The following is an 18,746-nucleotide window of genomic DNA, read 5'->3' on the forward strand; positions in this document are numbered from 1 at the left end:
CAGCCCATGTGCTTGTTACTCAGGCACTCTGGGTAAAGGTCAGATGATTTGATTAATGCTCTGGACTTGAGATCTAACAATCCTTACAATTGTGTTCCTCTTCAGCTTCACCAGCATCCCAATGGAGAACAAAGTCATGTATATGAGCTCCTACGAGGAGCGCGAGAACGGGTCTTTCTATGAAGAACGCTTTGATGGAATGAATTCCAGAAGTCTGTCCAAGCTCAACCTATGTGAAGAAGGTAAGGAAGATCCATTTGCTGTACTATTTTGTATATATATATTTGTCTTATTTTTTATTTGAGCCTAAGAAAACGGATACAGAACAAAACCATACAGTATTTCCATACCCAAACAAATCAAATGATGTAGAAGTACATCATAATAAAGGAACAAGAAAAGGTTAATTACACCAGAAACAATGTCTCAGTTGTCTGACAACACGTCTGGCACTAGAAGAAGGCTCAACAACTGAAACACTGAGTTTCTTCTTTTTGCTTATCATTGTGGAAGTTCTAGTTCCTTTGCAGCCAATGAATGCTGAAGCACTTGCCTACTCAAGCCATTTTAATAAGGATGTGAGAGTATCATCCAGGGATGAGAGAGCCTCCAGTAAAGTCACATCTACAGGAGAAAGGCAAAGGAAAATTACAATATTTAAGAAACCTCATTTTCCCATTAACAGTGAATTCTCAAACTGTATAATTTAGAATATAAAAGGCAGGTGTGAAGTTTGGAATCTGAAGGGGATTAGACAATCACATCCCCTTTACCAATCTAATTGCTGAAATGCCTACTTCGGTGGGTCAGCTGCAGTTAAAGTAATAATTCTGTTTAGTTCTGTTTAGTAGTTAATGCAGATGAATTTCTGCATGATGTGTAAGCAGCAGATGGTATTACATAATACAACTAATAATTTTTTATCTAATAACAAAGATGATTGCTGATGCATTAGCAACAGACTAAGCTGCTGAGCTTGTTTTATAAAAGCCAAATTGGTTTCCAATTTTGCTAAGAATAAGTTATACGTGTGAAGCAAATACAGTTGATTACCTTAATAAAGGCTTTGACAGTGTTCCACAAAACAGAGGGGTCACTGACTGAGCCACAGTTAAAATCCAGATACCGGCTTCTATACATTTTGGAATAGTGTGTCATTCAAATGCCACTGGAGGGCACATGAAGACTTTTTAGTTAGTACAAATTTGCAGAAATTGGATCTTTAACCTTGCTCCCTAACATAATGCCACTCAAATGACAACGGGAGGACCTCGTAAAATGACCCAAAGGGAAAGAAAGGACCCTGTCAAGAAACCCCTCTCTAAACAATTCCCTCTCCTTGTTGACTTTGTGAATCACATAGTATACCTTTACGAAACAAGTTTAAAAGGCGGATGCCTGTCACATCAAAACAGAAAATATAAAGGTCAATAAGAGTTCCCAAGATGAATAAAAAAATGTTAAGATAACACCACTCAATGCATATTAAAATAAACAGCACAAAAGGAAAAAACCCGCCTAAAGTATATCTAACCTTACCCACACACCAAATTATAAGGAAGGATGATGCAGAAAATATTAGTGTTCTTGAAAAGCAATGTTCTTACTCTATCTGATATGACTAAATGAGTGGCTCATTAGTGCAATAGAACCCATTAACTCCTTGTAGCTGGACAAGCTGGCATTCCAACCTTCATTTTCACTGCATGAGTATTAAGTACTCTGAGCATGAGGATTTGTGTTAGTTTGTTCACCAAAAACCGAGTCCAGTTTCAAGCTCAGAGATAAATACATCTAATAGTTTAGGTTCTCTAATAATAGTAGGTAAAGTACATCCTAACATGGTGACAATGAGAACACGGATCAGAGATAATTTAAAATCTGAGTTGTAAAATATTGAGCAGCCTATCTCTTTTCAACATGGAGCAGCAGCTGCTCCATTGACCTTGTGAGTACAGCAAACTTTTTAGCTAATGTAGTCTAATTGTTTTCATTTGAGGATGGTATGGGAGTCAATTCAATGTTTTTGAAGTCCTCAATATTTCAAATGATTCACCAGCACAAAAAAATATACAAAAACAGTAATAATAAGAAACAGAAATGGAGAGACACCTTACTTTAACTTGAACCTCAGACTACAATCCTCATATGATCAGACACATGATGGTCACATGTTTAACCTTTGCTTTCTAGCTTTCTTTTTTAAGTTCATATCTTTTCATAAAACTAAGGCAATTTAGTTTTACAATTACACATGATTTTAACAATAGTTGACACTAAATGGACAGGATCTTAATTTGCAGAGTGGCAGATTTTAAAAAACAGAATAGTGCCAAACATCTAATAAATCTAGCATTATACTACTGCAAAATAATTATAATTGAAGGAGCAATACTATTACATTTTCACCCCAAAGTATCTTACATGTTGTAGGGGGCCCATTCCTCCACCAGCCTTTTCTGTAAGAATTTGTTTCACCAATTGCATTGATGGGAAAATTTAGGAAGGACAGAATGTACAATCCCAGAGTAGAAATTGCTACGCTGGCAGATGCTGGTGTTAACACCACTATACTTTTTGAAAGGTGCCATTGGATCCTTCATGACCAAGTAGTCAGGATTTGGACCCTGGAAGCCTCTGCTTCCTGGTTTTTAAACTCTCACCAGACCAATTCTCTTATATAGTTGAGTAACAATTGATCAGTGACGGGATAGAACTTCATTCCCCCCCAGCTTTCTGGGAAATGTAGTTCAGACAAGATTCTTCACCATGTCTCAAAGTACAGTCAGACAGGTTATCTTTCTCTTGTGTTTGGCAAGTAACCCCAACTGGTTTATTACACCTCTTCTTCATCATTATTAGGGTTTTTTAACTTCTGCAAAAATAAGATTTGTTTTCAACTTGTTATCATCAATCTTTCTTGACACAAAGACAAAAAATATAGGTTGTCATCCACTTTTTGTTGTTCTATACTGCAGATTGGAAAGTTAGAAAGTACTCTATTAAGAGTTTTCAAAAACAAGGGAAAAAGGCACATAGTGGATTTCAACAACACGATACAAAAGTTCCAAAAGTTTCTTGTTTTTGCTATTTCTATTTCCAATCAAATTCTAAAACTTGGTAGCACTAACGACATGGTCATTTAGAATTTACTATAACGTTCTTCTGGCAAACTTATCAAAGATTTTGGAATTTATTTTGGTAGCAGCAGAATATATGATAAAATTTATGGAAATATTTTGTCTGCTTATGTAGAAGAAACTGCTTCCATAATTGTTGAGAACTTGGAAACATACGTGTTCCACGCTTCACCATACAGCATGACCAATCATTGAATTAATCAGAAAAAAAAGTGGAAAATCTTCAAATGGCACAGTAAATGTTCAGATTTCAACCCAAATAAGAATGCAGTTTACATACTGAAGAAGAAAATTGAGATCAGAATAGGAAAGAACTCAAAGTTGCTGCAGCAAAGTCAAAGTCAAAGCATCTCAAACTGAAATCTTCAACAAAGAGTGTGGTGAATTCAATGGATTGCATTCTTCACAGAACTATTGCCTCAAAGGGATATGCAATAAAAAACTGACTTTTACTAAGTTTTCCCAGACATGAAATTTACTTAAAATCAATATGTCCCCATACGCAATTCTGTTCCAATGATTAGCTTTTGAAGCCCATCATATTTTACATTGTTTCCCTTCCAAATGTACTGCTGATATCTGTCGGTTGTTAATGTTGTGCACATTTTGGTTGTTTCAGATGTTTTTCACAGACTTTTTTAGAAGTGAAGCATTTGATAATCATATTAAATTGTTTAATGAGAAAAATCAGATATGGACAATTTACTTTGTATGAAACTCAGATGTATAAAACTTTTACAGCCTAGTCGAACCATGGGAGCTTTTTAAAAAATGCTTCAATCAGACAGCTAACATCAGCATCGAATGGTAATCTTTAATCAGGGCCAGTCAAATCTGTAAACTTATATCATTACTATTATCTACGGAGAACATTAAAAAAAACCCCGCAGAGCTTTTCCTAGAAGTTAAATTGCTCCCCTTTATGCAGATGTTGTTCCTGGCTTTTCCTTTTACTAAAGCAACATACAGTACTGCTTGCTGTTTTCTTTTCAAATATATGTTTTTTTTCCTTAAGTTTTTTTGTTACACAGCATGTGCTGCAAAACAAAATACTTCAGATACAAAGCACTTTTGCACATTATCTACCACAATTTAATAGCTTCCAAGTGAAGCTTGCTTACAAGAACTTTCAATTACAAGATTCAATTCAAACTATTATCCCCTAGGGGAAAGTTTGGGGCAGAGACTGATATAAACATATAACAAAAGCAAACATTACCAACAAAGACTTCAGGATAGACAATATCTAAGGAAAATAAAATAATTATTTTCCATTAGATTATGTATGTCTAATACACTTAATATAGACACAATTCGTAGTCTAGACAATGCTTTACTTTGAATAATTATAACTGATTCATTTTCATTTTAAATGTGCCCAAAAAATATTTTTCCAGACATAATACAGTACATATCTGGCCTTGTCACGGATGTCGGAGAGGACGAACCATGGAATGACAGGAGAGCGAGAAGACCCTATGCGTAGCGGCGAGACGGGGGTTAGCCCGGCTCAGCTGTTCAGGGAATGCCGTATAGAAACCTATGCCCTCAGGTAGCAGACGTGGGGCGACCTGGTGCTAGGCAGGTTGAAGGCAGAGTGAAAGACCCGGAAATATATAGTCCCAGAGAGAGAGAAACACCGGAAGGACAGCAGAGAACCGGAAATGAGAGACAGGACAGAGAAGGAGCGCTCTCTGGCTGCAGAGGGCTTGACAGGCCTCAGGTATACTGTACATGTTTCATATCCTTACTTCACATTTGGTTATCTCCTAGACATAGAAAACTGGGAAACTGGGACTGATATGACAAAAATGTGAACATCTCAAAATTTCTGGGTTACATGTAGCCCTTTTTAAGAAAGAAAACTGGAATTATCTTCCACCATCTTGTTCTCATCAGATACAGTAGGTAAGCAGACAGGTACTATGATTGGTAATCAATAACAATCAAATTAACTGCTACAATTCTATTAGAACTAGAAGACTTAAGAAAACTGAGAGTGTAAACTATTTCCATTTGTTTCTCTATTTGCACTGCATCAGCAAGGAATGGACCACATCTGTGCACACACCTCTAAAACATGCAGTCAAAACAATCCTTTTTCACATTACAAACTCCACCACAGTGCAAGTACTGAATTAAAGACTGATATGTCTCCCACTAACGTCACCTTCTGGCTAACTGAAATGCCCCCAACAAAAAAGCACTTTTGATTTCGGTCTTCCTTTTAAAACTTTGGAGGATGCTGTAAAGATGCAGGGAGGATAAAGTGACAAAGCTTATGTGTCACGGTCCACAGGAGACTTCCGGCTCCCTCTACCGCATGTTTATAAAGTTTATTGTATAACCCTTGAGGAGGGGTTTGCTCTCAGCCGTGGACACCCGGAGGTTTCCTGACAATTAAATGAGGTTTTTCCTCTCCCCTGTGCTGTGCAGCTTATTCCACATGTGGTACTTGCTCTGTCAACATCCAACCCCTTGAGGGCGCTCCACTTCATTCCTGTTCCTAGTTCCGTGTGATTATTCATGTCCTTCCAGTGTGTCTTGTGTGTCCAGTGTGTCTTCCAGTTATCCTCGCTCAGCATTAGGGTACGGATGTCACAAAGCCCGCCTAGCACCAGGTCGCCCCCCGTCCATGTCCTGAGGGCATAGGCCTCTTCCCCAACATCGCCTGACCCCTGAGCCTGGAGCAAATCTCTGGACTTGTCCCGTTTTTGCCGCTACTCTTTGGGTCTCTACTGCTTCTCTGTTCATTCCACGGCTGGCCTTTCCGGCATCTGTGACGTGTTTTTCAAAAAAAAAATACTGAGGAAACTACTGAGGATGAGAAAAATATGTATAAAATGTGCTTCATGGTAGCTTTTAACAAAAAAAAGCAGATAACAGTCTGGTAAAAAGATGATTGTTGACATCATCGTCGACCACTTTCCGCCTCTTTCTCATACTAGGTTATCACTCATTCAACCCCTCTGTGCAGGCCACCTCACAGGATGATTAAGCTCTTTTGTGGTCACACTCTACTATCTACTACTTTGGATCCCTGAAACGTTCAAAGAAGGTCTATCAATCCTTCTATCCAGCCATTTTCTATACCACTTATCCAGTATAGGCTTGCGGGAGGAGTCGGAGCAAGCAGCAAGCATCAGATGCAAGATGGGCTATGTAGCGGAGCTAGTGTGGTGACGTCAGCACCCTCACTGTGCGGGGGCATGACCCCGCGTGGAACCGTGACTATAACATTGGTGCCGTGACCCGGGCGGGAGTGTGGAGTGTCCTTCGCCGAGCCGAAGTTTAGCAGAGGAGGGTGTAGCGGAGCTAGTGTGGTGACGTCAGTGCCCTCACTGCGCGTATCAGGGTCCTCAGCTGCCTCGGCTGAGGGAGGTCTCCTTTAGCTCATGCGGTTGGTGCCCTGTTGCGTTACGCCGGAGACCCGGGTTCGCCCCCCAGGTGTGGGGGACGAAACGGGCGGCGGGGGGCACAACCCGCACAGAACCCTGACTGTCACAGCTACACCCTCGATGGGACACCAGTCTACCGCAGGGTACACAAAGACACAAACACAACAGCAATACTATCCACTGTGACACCGTGCTGTCCTTTTCAAAGGACATAAAAAATCATGTTAACCACATGGTGGTTGTAGATATTTTAGTTGAAAGAATCTTAACCAGGCTGAAAAGTACAAGGCAGAATATCACAAGGCAATGTGTTATATCTATGTAGGACTGTGCAGTGTATGCATATTTGTACACAGTACACATAGTGAGTAAATCACTGAAAATAATTGCCCCAGGCAATATTTGCATTTTCAGAACGTAGTACTGCTTAACCATTGGCAAACATGATTTTTTACTTTTTATGTACACCTTGGCTATATTCTGCTTAATTTTGGGGGAATTTTATTTCTTCTCTAGTTGGGTTTCCATTTATTCAATGGCATACTCATCTTATTGCCTTTGTAAGAATACTTTTTGGTGCTTTTCTCTGGATGGAATGCATGTGCTCCAAAAATCTGATTCCCATCTCAATTTACATGACATCATCCTTATTGTGAAAATTAAAACCATGCTCCTAGCAGTTAAAAGTGTGCTTAAGGAGAATAATGTGAGTATTGTCTGCTGGTCTAATATTTAAATACTCCATGGACCTGCTTGCCTTAGAGGCGTTTATTTACATAAAAAACATGATTAATTAGTTCTTACAATATTTCTTACTAGATGGATTTGGATCTTAAGTAGAGCTGCTACAGAAATGTGAGATGAAATACAGGGAAAAAAATCTGTTTTCTTTTCTGAAAGGAAATGTAATTTTCTGATTTGTGGCTTGGATGAGGAGCCTAAGGAAAGATAATAATAATAAATAACATTTCCACTATACCACAAGGCTTTAGAATTAAGTTTTAAGAGGTGATAATTTATTTTATGAGCTGACAGAGATCATTTTTAGATTTTAGGTATCAGTTCTTAGAAATATGTTTTTTTTTAGGGTTTTGAGGGCATTTCTTTCTGAGTTTATGGTTGAACAAAATGTCAAATAGCTGTTCATGTGCTGAATTGTGCAATTTTATATGGTTGTCAGTTTTTTTAAATTACCATAATTCTGCTTCTTTTCAAGCAACTGTGTCACTGTCATGATTTGTAACCTTATGAAAAAATAGTGCATATTCTACAACAGCAAAAACTCTGATTATATTGCGTTGAGCAACCTGTTGAAGTGTTGATGCTATTATTATAGGAAAAGCTCTAGTTTCTGTGGCAGGTGCTGGGTATGTGATTCCTTGAGTGGGAGTTATGGAAAGTATTTTAGCTATTTGCTTCCCCTGGAATGGACCCTTCGTATCCCCTTTCTCATTTCACTCTGGCTCTCCCTCTCCCACCTTCACCCCCTCCAAGAAAGTACTGAGAGACCCCTGCTCTCTCTCTTTCACCTGAGATTTATTCTAGATTTATTCTAGAACCACACCTGTCCATCCTGCCTTTCTCAAACTCCATCAATAGAACGCCCCACTGTAAAAATTAGGGCAATAAAACTTAGGGAAATAATAACGGGACCGGTGTTGTCTGGGAAGCAGGGAGACGGGTAACAGGCTGACAGGAACAGGGCTTACATGGGGAACAGGCAGATGGGAACAAAATGACAGGAATGAGACTGCCCAGGGAACAGGCTGACAGGAATAGGCTGACAAGATCTCAATGCCACTGGACCGGTGCTGACACTAAAAGATGGTCAGGACATCATGGTGGACTTGTGTTTCAGGATTCACAGTATTCAGCTTGACAAAAAGGCAGATAACTCAAAGCAGAGCTGGTCATAACACTACCATTGGTAACTCAATGTCAGACACCGTTCCAGAGGTATTTCAGGTCTTAAATAGGGTGATTAATGGGATGATTGAGAGCCTGATTGAAAGGGGAAGGGTGCACTGACAGGTGGACGTACATGGGGGAAATGTAAATGTTTGTGGGATTGCAGTGGTCTCCCATTACAACCGCAGGCTGTGAGGTGCTGCCAGTATACAGTATGTATCAGGTAGTAAATGTCAGGCGTCACAGTATCTATATAACTAATAAAGAATGGCATACTCAATCAAGTAAAGAGACACTCAGTTTCAGGCCTGACTGGCTTGAGGAGCACAAGACTGGGTTCCATCACCTTCCCTGGGCAGGAAAAAGCTCAGATAATAATAAAGGCCCCATAATTCTGTTAAAAGCTGCTTGAATTTGTGCAACATGCAGTTCAATCCCACACACCAATCTCTCCAAGAGATAGGATGTTGATGTGCAGAAAATGTTTTAAAAAATACCTGTTTTTTATGCCTTTTTGGGGAGGAGTTCCTGATATTTTGGTCAGTAGGCATACAGTACATGTTCATTCAAAACTATATGGTTATGGTTTAGGACAGGGGTGGGGAACCTTTTTTCTGCCAAGGGCCATTTGGATATTTATAACATCATTCGCGGGCCATACAAAATTATCAATTTGAAAATTAGCCTGCTATATTTGGTCAAACATTTAATTAACTCACCCCTAATGTGATGGCTGGAACTACCTCTCTTTGGTGAGGCGTGTGATGTTAGCTGGTATTGATGATGTTGCTACTCGCAACTGCTTTTCCAGGTTTGCCTCGGTCAGTCTGGAGCGCAGTCGATCAAACAGCCACTTGCTATCATTGAGTTCCCTGACAGGTTTTCCCTTCACCTCCATGAACTGCTTGACTTCATCCCGCAGTTCGTAAAACACAGTGTGTTAACACTTTCGCAACGTGTACACTCCCAGCCTGCCTGGCACTGACTGTCCTCTGAGTCACCGCAAGACAGGCAGACAGGCCACGGGCAGCCAACGAGAAGCATGTGTGTCTGTCCCGTCATGTACTCGTACAGTATGTGTCCTGTCTATCCCGTAATGGACGTTCCTTGCTTGTCCCTCAAAATTTACATTATTATTATGTTGCTATGAAAAAAGCTCCTAGATTTATTGAATTTCGAGTCCCGCCTGCGTAGGGCTGGGCGATATGGCCAAAAACATTATCATGATAAAAAATTCCATATCGGTCGATATCGATAATTATCACGATAAATGTCAAATCATTATTTCTTTCAAGTTTAAAGGCAGATTTTCTTCTCCTGAGTGAAAGTTGAAGAAACCAGACAGTTAATTGGTAAATTAAACAACTCTTTATTTTAAGAACACAACACTTCCCAAACAGCAGAAACATTAAACAAATCTGTTAGCTGCCCAGTCTGCAACGCGCACGCGCACTCGCGCAGTATTTAGTGTGCATGTGCGTATCATGCGTAAAGCATGAACATTTATCGAAATTTTGTTAAAATTATATCAAGGAAAATTATATCACGATAATTATCGTTATCTAATTATCGCCAGGCTCTACGCCTGCGGTTGCCTTGGCAGGGCCAGACCAAATGATTTCATTTTGGGCCGGACATTCCCCACCCCTGGTTTAGAAGGACAGTTTAATCAATTTAAACAAATTAATAATCGTGATTGAATGATTAGATTAAGGGACAGTAAGGTGTCAGTGAAAAAGCAGATCATGAGCCTGTGAACAAGTGAACAGTTAAGCATTGGGACTGACTGTTTTGTGCTTTGACACTGGAAATAAATCTTATTGTGCTCCATGTCAGTATGTTAGAAAACTTTGCTTTCCTTGGTAATCCACTCTGTTCTACGTTATGTGTTATGAAATAATATAATATAATAATACCCTGATTTTACAGTACCAGTGTATTGTCAAATGAATCAAGCAGTACCCTTAGAATAAAGGGGATTTAAATCTGATCACTTTTAACGACAAAAAACAACAGTACCTGTGTTTTATGGTAGCCAACACTTGTACTGTAATTGTATTAGAAATACAAAGTTCATGCAATGTTAGAACAGATTGTGTGATAAAAATAGGCAGTGCACTGGCATGGAAATGAACAAAAATGTCACCATGCAATGGTGCAAGACCAAAAACACCACTTGGAGTGAAAATTAAGCTAAAGATCGATCTCATTCAGTGCTTGACTGTCAAGAAACACCTTATGTCACACGTCACCCCTTAAAAGCATTTAGGGTTGGCATGTGGCAAGCCTGAGTCCAGATCTTGGCAATGGTCACACCACGCTGCTGGCTTACAGTGTTGTATTCCGACTTGTGTTATATTTAAAAATGCAGTACCTTCATAAACACCAGTTACTAAGAGGGGATGCAAATTAATGGCTTTACATGTTCTGGAGTAATGTGCACTGAGACCAGCTGGAACATTCATTTATATACTCATCTCATCAGGCAATGTGCCTGGAAGAATCTTTCCAGAAGAACATTTTGCTGGAAACACACTTAGAAAATGATCAAATGGTAGAAGCTACTGTTTGTTAACATTTGTTTGATGTTTATTTGCAAAGGTCATGGCACATATTGTCCTTGAACAGATAAAGTTTGGTGAGACATCATATGCCAATAATGTTCATTTTCTTTTTTACATTAACCAGCAATGTACTTTAATTTATATAATGTTAGGTGTGATGTTTGTGAGTGTGAAGGTGGTTGAATGACAGGGTTTGGAATTCTTGCAGCATCTAACCCTATTTAATTCAACATGGACAATATGCAGTAGGTTAAAAAAGAAAAACATTAAATTTTTGTTCATTAATGAGAAACTTTGCACTAGTAAGGAAAATTCAGAATTTTTAATTGACTTTATACAATAAATGTCACAGTATCAGCCTTTAATGACTTCCTGTCATTGTAGAATAAGCAACCAGGTCATGTTGTTCAAGTCAGATGGCTGAGATTCTCAGATCAATTAACTACTAACTACAAATTGGGTTAAGGATAGGCCAAATGGCCTTCTCTCATTTGTAAACTTTGTTGTGTTCTTAAGTTCATTCTTCTAATTAGCATTTCACTTCTTTGTTTTGTAGTCAGCTCAGCCAAAAGGAGGAGAAAACCTGATTATTGCTGTTCTCATCTGAATTCATTATCAGCTATCAAATATGCCATCCTGTCACTGTATATTCTTGTTCTACTCAGTATTTTTGGCCTCTGCATAGCAGGTAAGTTGTCCTTGTGAAGTTGTGTTCCTTGTGAAATTTGTTCTGTATAAAATGAGACCTTTGTTGTTGCCTCTCTAGTATTTAAAAGAAAATGACTGTAGACCACAAACTTTTTTGCATTTGCCATATGAAAATCATTTGCACAAATCAAAGGCGTGTACATGATTTGACGGACAACATTAATTTTCTCTTATGAAAGTTGTTTTTTTGATACACCAGAACCTCCAAATTCTTCAGTTTTATGTGAGTAAGATTTATTCTTTCCTATGCTCTCTGCAATGAAGGAGGTTATTAGAATTACAGTTGGTAAATTAAAAAGCCAAAAATGAAGATATGCAGTGTAACACATATCTCCATATCTTAAGGCCTTAAGAGAAAAATACAATTCCCTTTTTTGTGCTAAGCCCTTATGTTTCTGTACCAAAGTTGTTAATCCATATGGCTTTACTTGAGAAAACTATTCTTCAGCATTGGTCCATGACATCATACATCCCCATGGATTAAGGAAAAATGGAAAAACTGCTTTAACAGAGTGACAAAGTCTTGGATTACACAGAAAGAGCATACCTTTAACCAAGTGTCTACAATAATTACTCAGCCAGTTCCACTTTTCCTATTTTACGAATATTTCGTACTTATTTTGAACATTGCAAAACACAAGCTTCTTTTCTTTTTAATTTAACATGTACTGTATATTCACATAATGTGTTAAAAATGTCCTAATGCTTTTTCTCCAATAATATTTTTTTAAAAAGATTGTATGTCATAAACAGTAAATTAAAGATGTTGCCCTGCTAAATCCAACTTATCTGAATGTCTGTAGCAAATAAGGTGAAACACTTCCTCCCACTATTGTTCTCCTTATACAGTACCACTGATTTTCTTTTCACAATGTGCTGATCGGGTATGCCAGAAAAATTGCTATTCATGGTTCACAAATTTGATTTGAACACATGGGCGACCTGTTGCAGAGACCCCTACCATGAAGTTCACAGTCATATAACACTGTTGAATTTGAAACAGGTGTGACATTAATCTCCAGTGGCATAGGGCTGGACCTCTGCAATCCTATCACAGAGTTCTAGAAATACTGCCTTTCCAGGAGCATCTGGAAATCTGATGGATATGTTGGCCAATTTAGGAGGTCAAGTTGAAGGATGAGACAGTTACACAGAATCCAGCTACTATATAGCCTTTGCTTTGCTGTCAATGTTGTTGAATTAGTTACATACAGCTGTAACACATACCTAGAGGAATCCGTGACAAGCAGTAAAAAAGGATAAGCAATTAAATTCAGTTTTACACTTGTCACAAAAAAAACATTTCCTAATATATAGCTATAATTTGTAAAAACTCACTGTAATGTTTGGAGGGATCCTACAAATGACAGGCTATCATAGCTGTAATTTCAGCTGTTTTGTATTCTCAGTCTAAAGTAAGACAGTTTATTTTAAAGTAACAGTTATTTTTTTTACTAAACAGAGTATCTGATCCTGCCAGACAACAATCCAGTGGCTACCTAAGAACAATTTGAATGATATTTCATTGGCTTCAGAACCTGGAGTTATACAATAGTAAATCTAATACTTATAATCCTCCAGCAAAGATGAACAGACATTATGGCATTGAAAAGAATATCTGATGCCAAAGGATAACAAAGATTCAGTTTAAGAAATCATTTTTTCTTTAAGAATTATTGTTTTATCTCAGTATCTCTGGTTTGCAGTTTGATGCAGACTTGGAAAATGTTTCCCTTTTCTAATGAAGTCTCTTAGCCTTTTGCAAAATTAATAATACATGAATTTGAAAAAACTTCAAAGTTTAATGTAACTCCAATTGGCTCATGTGGTATTTAGTTTGGATTGAGATAACTGCATTGTCTTTTGCTGCAAATTATTTTAGTTATTATTATGTCTTGCATGGATTACTTGGACAAAAAATATATTGGCTTTGGTAATGGCACTTTGATTTTAAATCAAAGAATACATACATCAATTCATTTGGTTGGACAATATTGCCCTTTCTCAGACAGACTGAAATCACTGATATTTAAAATCTTCTTTTTGTCCAGCTGAAGATATATTTTTGAAGAGGTTCTAAATGCCTGATTTTATTTACTCACAAGGCAGCTTGACATAAGTAGATTGTTTGTAAATGTTCTTGTGATCCCTTCTTTCTCTCTAAAATACATTGGGGTTTTTTCTTCAGAATGATACAGGTTATGCTGATATTTTTAGATAGAGTAGCAAATCTGTCAAAAGTTCCAAATAAGGAGAGTATCATTAATCGTAAATCGTATCATTAATGATCAAATGCAGGCAGGAATTCCTCTCCAGAATGACCTACAGTACATATATTTTTTTATATATAGTATGAATTAATCAGATCAAAGGTTTTTATACATAGAAAATCATCTTGAAAAACAAAACATATACAGTTTACAGAATTAGCATACACCCTTAACATGAATATGTTTATCATCCTGTGCTTACTGTGTATGAATGAGATTTCTTTTCAAATAATGTACTAGAAAATGAATGTGTTACTTCTCGATCCTGTCATAATACTGTAGATTTATAAACTGAAGCTCTCAAGTGTTTGATGAGGTAACCAAAGCAGTTAATCTCTAATAATGTTTTGCAAATTGTATGAAACACTTATTTCTACAGCCCTGAAGATAAAGCATTTGTGCTGACAGGGGCAAAGTGGTTAGTTTATATTAGCAATCATAAAGTCTTCATCTCAATGAAATTTCAAATCTAGATCCATGTAAGACCCAAACAAAACTGCATAGGCAATATGAAAAGAAAATTGACTTGAAATCCTACTGTTATATTTAAGATGTTTTGAGAAGAGCTTTGATTTGGAAATGATGGTAGAAAAGAAATTAATAAACCCTTTTAAACCCATGAATGTCAACATCAAACGAAGAAAACTCACACTCAAACATGATTTTCCAAAGCTCTGAATGGAAAGGAGACATACTGTGCAGATCATTTTTTAATGGCAAATTAACACATTGAGAAATATCTGAAGTTCAGGTGCTTTTATAGAAAAGAAAAATATCCGTTTTCTGTTACAATTTGGAATTTGCAATTAGTGGGAAAGGAAAGATTTTGATATAATCCTGGTTTAATCACAATTTGAAATTAATGATTGTAACCACTTTATACCAAACAAAAAAAAATATTTTGTACTACTTTGCATACTGAATCTATTGTGAAATGGGGGGTATTCCAATTATGCTTTACAAACATGAACAGTGAAAAAGTCACTAAATATTCTGTAGCCTGTGGCCATAACAATAACAAGGAGGGTCACACACTTGTTAAGGCCATTTTTTTTAGTGGCTCCACCACGTTTGGTGAGCTTTGCATGTTCAAGGCCCCAGCACATGTTAGGCATGGCTGCTTGAAGTTTCTTCTTTAGCTTCAAACCAATAGGAGCCTATCACTTTCAAAATAGATCAACTCTGTAAATGTAAATCAGCAAAATGGATTTATTTACAGTATGTCATGCTTTCTCTTTTAAAAATCAGTGCACCTATTACAAAAATATTTAGGGAATATTTTGGAGTTATAGTGATAGGTCTCTTCTGATGTTCAGTAAATTATATGGAGCTTTTGTTAATCATAAATTTAATCCTGATTTATGTTAAGTTATTGGAGCCAACGTTTAGACTTCTATCATAATCAATATAACATCATGTGTTATTACATTGTATAGCCAGGATATCTAGGATATAAAATGTTAAAGAAAACATATTTGATCTCAGTGTTTGCACTGTGAATATTCCTTTGTCTCCAAAGACTAAGCACAAATGTTACATTTTTGTGTTTTGTACATGTGTGGTAAGTTCATTTATAATGTGTATTTTAGGAAATTGTTTGTTTAGGAAATACAGTAAATTAAGGTTACAACATCTGGAACATCTGAAGTTCATGGAGAATATGAACAACAACTGAAGTTCAAAACAATGCTCATATTTGTTTTAGACTGGCTTTACTTTGGCAATGATTTATTTGTTTGGGTTATTTTTCAAGTTGAACTTCCAGGTCTCTTGAATTTGTGATGTCCTTATTTTAAAACATACTGTACCAGAGACAACTGCTAGTAAATTATTACTCACATCCATTTTAAATAAACTTGCAGCAGAATTCATTCACCTTAACTGAAAAAAATGCAGGAGGTTCCTAAAAAAGGATTACAGCAGTGTTGGCCTAATGCAAAGAGCAGCTCCTTAGAGAAATTTGACTGCTTATTTTCTTTGAAATAAGAATTCGGTGAAGTCTTTAAACCTGCGAATGAATGAACTTTCCTAATGTCACAGTAAATGGCTTATTTTTAAAAGTACCATATCGGTAGGTTTTCCTGTAATTTAAAGTTTGAAATGAATTTAATAACTGAACTAGAAAATCTGTTTCTTATTACATTGTCAAGTAACATTTAATTCACATAACCCATTTTAGATTCAGTATCATACTGGAGAGATACACCTGAATGTGTTTACAGAAAATCCTGAGTCTTCACCTTATGTTATCATTCTGCTTGCATGTTTAAGCATATGTGAGCAGCAAAGGAACAGGTTAATGTTCATTCCATGATGAAAGGTAAAGAAAAGGAGCACACCTGCCTCTATCCTCACAGAGGGGTTTCAGAATTCCAGTTGCAGAAAGACATTCAAAACCAAAATTATCCTGAAACTTGGATCACATCTTTCCCCATCTCTCAACAACAGATTCATCTCTTTCTAATTTGCATATTTTGCTTTATTCTCCTTTCCCTACTGCTTTCCACCCCTTCTTACCTACTCTATCTTTTGTTCTCCTGTGCCTTATTACTACTTTACCTCTCTTCTTCACTCCAGAAGAAGGCTCCAAAGCCAAAATGTTGTGTTTCTTTTCTTTGCCTTTCAGCATGCAAGAAACCTTGACCTGTTACAGTACTTTGCATCTTAATGAGCTCTTTCAGTTGATCTGCCTTCTAAATGAAATAGACAGTAATCTACAAAATAACAACCCTTCTGATCTCTTTTAGATGAATACTGTATACTGTTTTTAGTAGAACCTTACAAACCTCCCAAGAAAACAGTAAAATCTGTCATGTAATTTACCAAACCATTTTATACCATACGGTGTTGCGGGAAGCCGGAGCCTACCCAAGCCTACCCAAGCAAGCAACGAGCTCAAGGCAGGGTACACTCTGGATGGGGCGCCAGTCCATCGCAGGGCAAGTGCAAGCCAATCATACATGGGGACAATTTGGACGCCATGGTAAAGGCCGAAAGGAATATTTGGCCCAGACACCAGGATAACTCCCTACTCTTATTGAGAAATGCCCGGAGATCTTTAATGACCACTGAGACAATGAAAGTAAGGACCTCGGTTTTATATCTCATTCGAAAGATGGCCAGTAAAATATGATTCTAATTAAATTAGAAGTGTTACAAACAAAAGATTATATACAGTAGCTGCAGCTCTCACCAGGAAAAGTAAACTAAAGAGAGATACTTGTATTTTTTCTAACTTACATAATTAATACCTGTTTCAGGTTACTTTTCACAAGTTTGGTTGCTGGTTATTTGTTCATGTTTGGTAATAAACATACACACAATGCTGTATATTGTAAATCAATAGTTTTGTCAAAGCAATCGTTGCAGTAAATATTTTGTACAAATTCATGAGGAAATTCATTAAGTGTGAGCCCCATTTATTAGTCACAAATTTATTACTTCAAAGATGCAGTATTGGAACAATAAACCATGAACAAATACGACATATGCAATGCAAATCAGACTCTGAGGTTGATGCTCATGTTTTTGAGTGTGACTAAACTGCTTTTGCAAATTTCAAAGACAGCAACTGTAATACATTTAAAAAAGATCTGGAAAAAATAAATCAACAAGACAGCAAGATTAAGATTTTAATATAATACAAGAACATACTGTAAAACTTGATGTTTGTAGGACAGCAACTGACATTTGTAATTTCACTGAAGTCTTTCCACTTGTCAAGTCTGCTTCCTTTCTTGCTGCACCTGTGGTGGTTAGAATGTGAATTGAAGTTGTCTCTAGGGAATGAGCACTTTAGGCTTCATATGTCACTTGCTGTGCAAAAACGCCAGGTAATTGAATAAATACCAAATTGTAATCTTGCATAACCCTCGACCACCAGGAAACTCCCTGTGCACCAGAAGGACTAATGGAAAATAAACTTTACGTTAAAACAAAACTATTTCTCCGAAGATCATTATGAACCTCCCGAAAATTAAAAGATTTCATAGGAGATTAGAAAGGAAACTTCATTGCATCTTTGTTGGCACTGAGTCAAAGTAATTCATGCCATGAAGCACCGATGATTACAGAATAACTTGTACTCCGCACAAAAGATGATCTGTAATCATCAGGAATTTGCTTCACAGCTTGTGAATTCTTCTTCATTTTGACATCTCACAGATATGTCAACGTAATATGATGCTAAGTTTCTAGGTAGAAGGATGTTCACCTTTTTGTCCCACTAAGATCAGATGCCCTAGGGCTTTCTTATTTAATGGTTTAATTGCAGTACAGGTCAGACACATTTTAGAGCTTTTGTTGTGGATGATCTTTCTCTAATTCCTAAGAAACTACAGTCAAGCTAATTTTCCAGAAACAAATTGTGTAAGAATCTATTTTCCAAAAACTACTGTAGAATTATTGCTTGGAAGTGAAGTATAAAAACATATTTTGTATACTTTACTCAAACACAAGTTTGATGTACAGTACATTACTGGGAACAAGGAAAAGTCATGCATACTGTATTTCTAAATTGAGCACAAAGCTATGGAGATTGTATTGTGACCTTGTTTTTGTAAAAGGTGATTTTCCTGGGACCCTATTTGGGTGAAGAATGTTTGTTTTTTCTATTGTATATTCTCAAAAAATAAAAAATAAATGAGGTTTAGAGACAGTGGTCTTCATTTTCATACTGTTTGGTTCTTGAAAATAAGCTTTTTTTAAGTATACCAAAGAACATGAGAAGAATATAAGGAAGGTTACCAATGGAGGTCA

The 18,746-nt window shown here is 37.1% G+C and overlaps 1 protein-coding gene across 1 annotated transcript in view; it reads left to right on the plus strand.

Annotated features, from left to right (window-relative positions):
- Positions 1-18,746, plus strand: part of scara5 (scavenger receptor class A, member 5 (putative)) — an 88,359-nt gene that overhangs the window by 5,979 nt on the left and 63,634 nt on the right. The window contains exons 2-3 of the mRNA XM_088908216.1: positions 106-242; positions 11,567-11,698. Of these exons, the coding sequence (XP_088764342.1) occupies positions 122-242; positions 11,567-11,698 (253 nt within the window). The 5' untranslated portion in view covers positions 106-121. The remainder of the gene's footprint in view (positions 1-105; positions 243-11,566; positions 11,699-18,746) is intronic.

Source organism: Atractosteus spatula, chromosome 2 (genome assembly GCF_055471065.1).
Source record: "Atractosteus spatula isolate fAtrSpa1 chromosome 2, fAtrSpa1.hap1, whole genome shotgun sequence".
Classification (NCBI taxonomy): Eukaryota; Metazoa; Chordata; class Actinopteri; order Semionotiformes; family Lepisosteidae; genus Atractosteus; species Atractosteus spatula.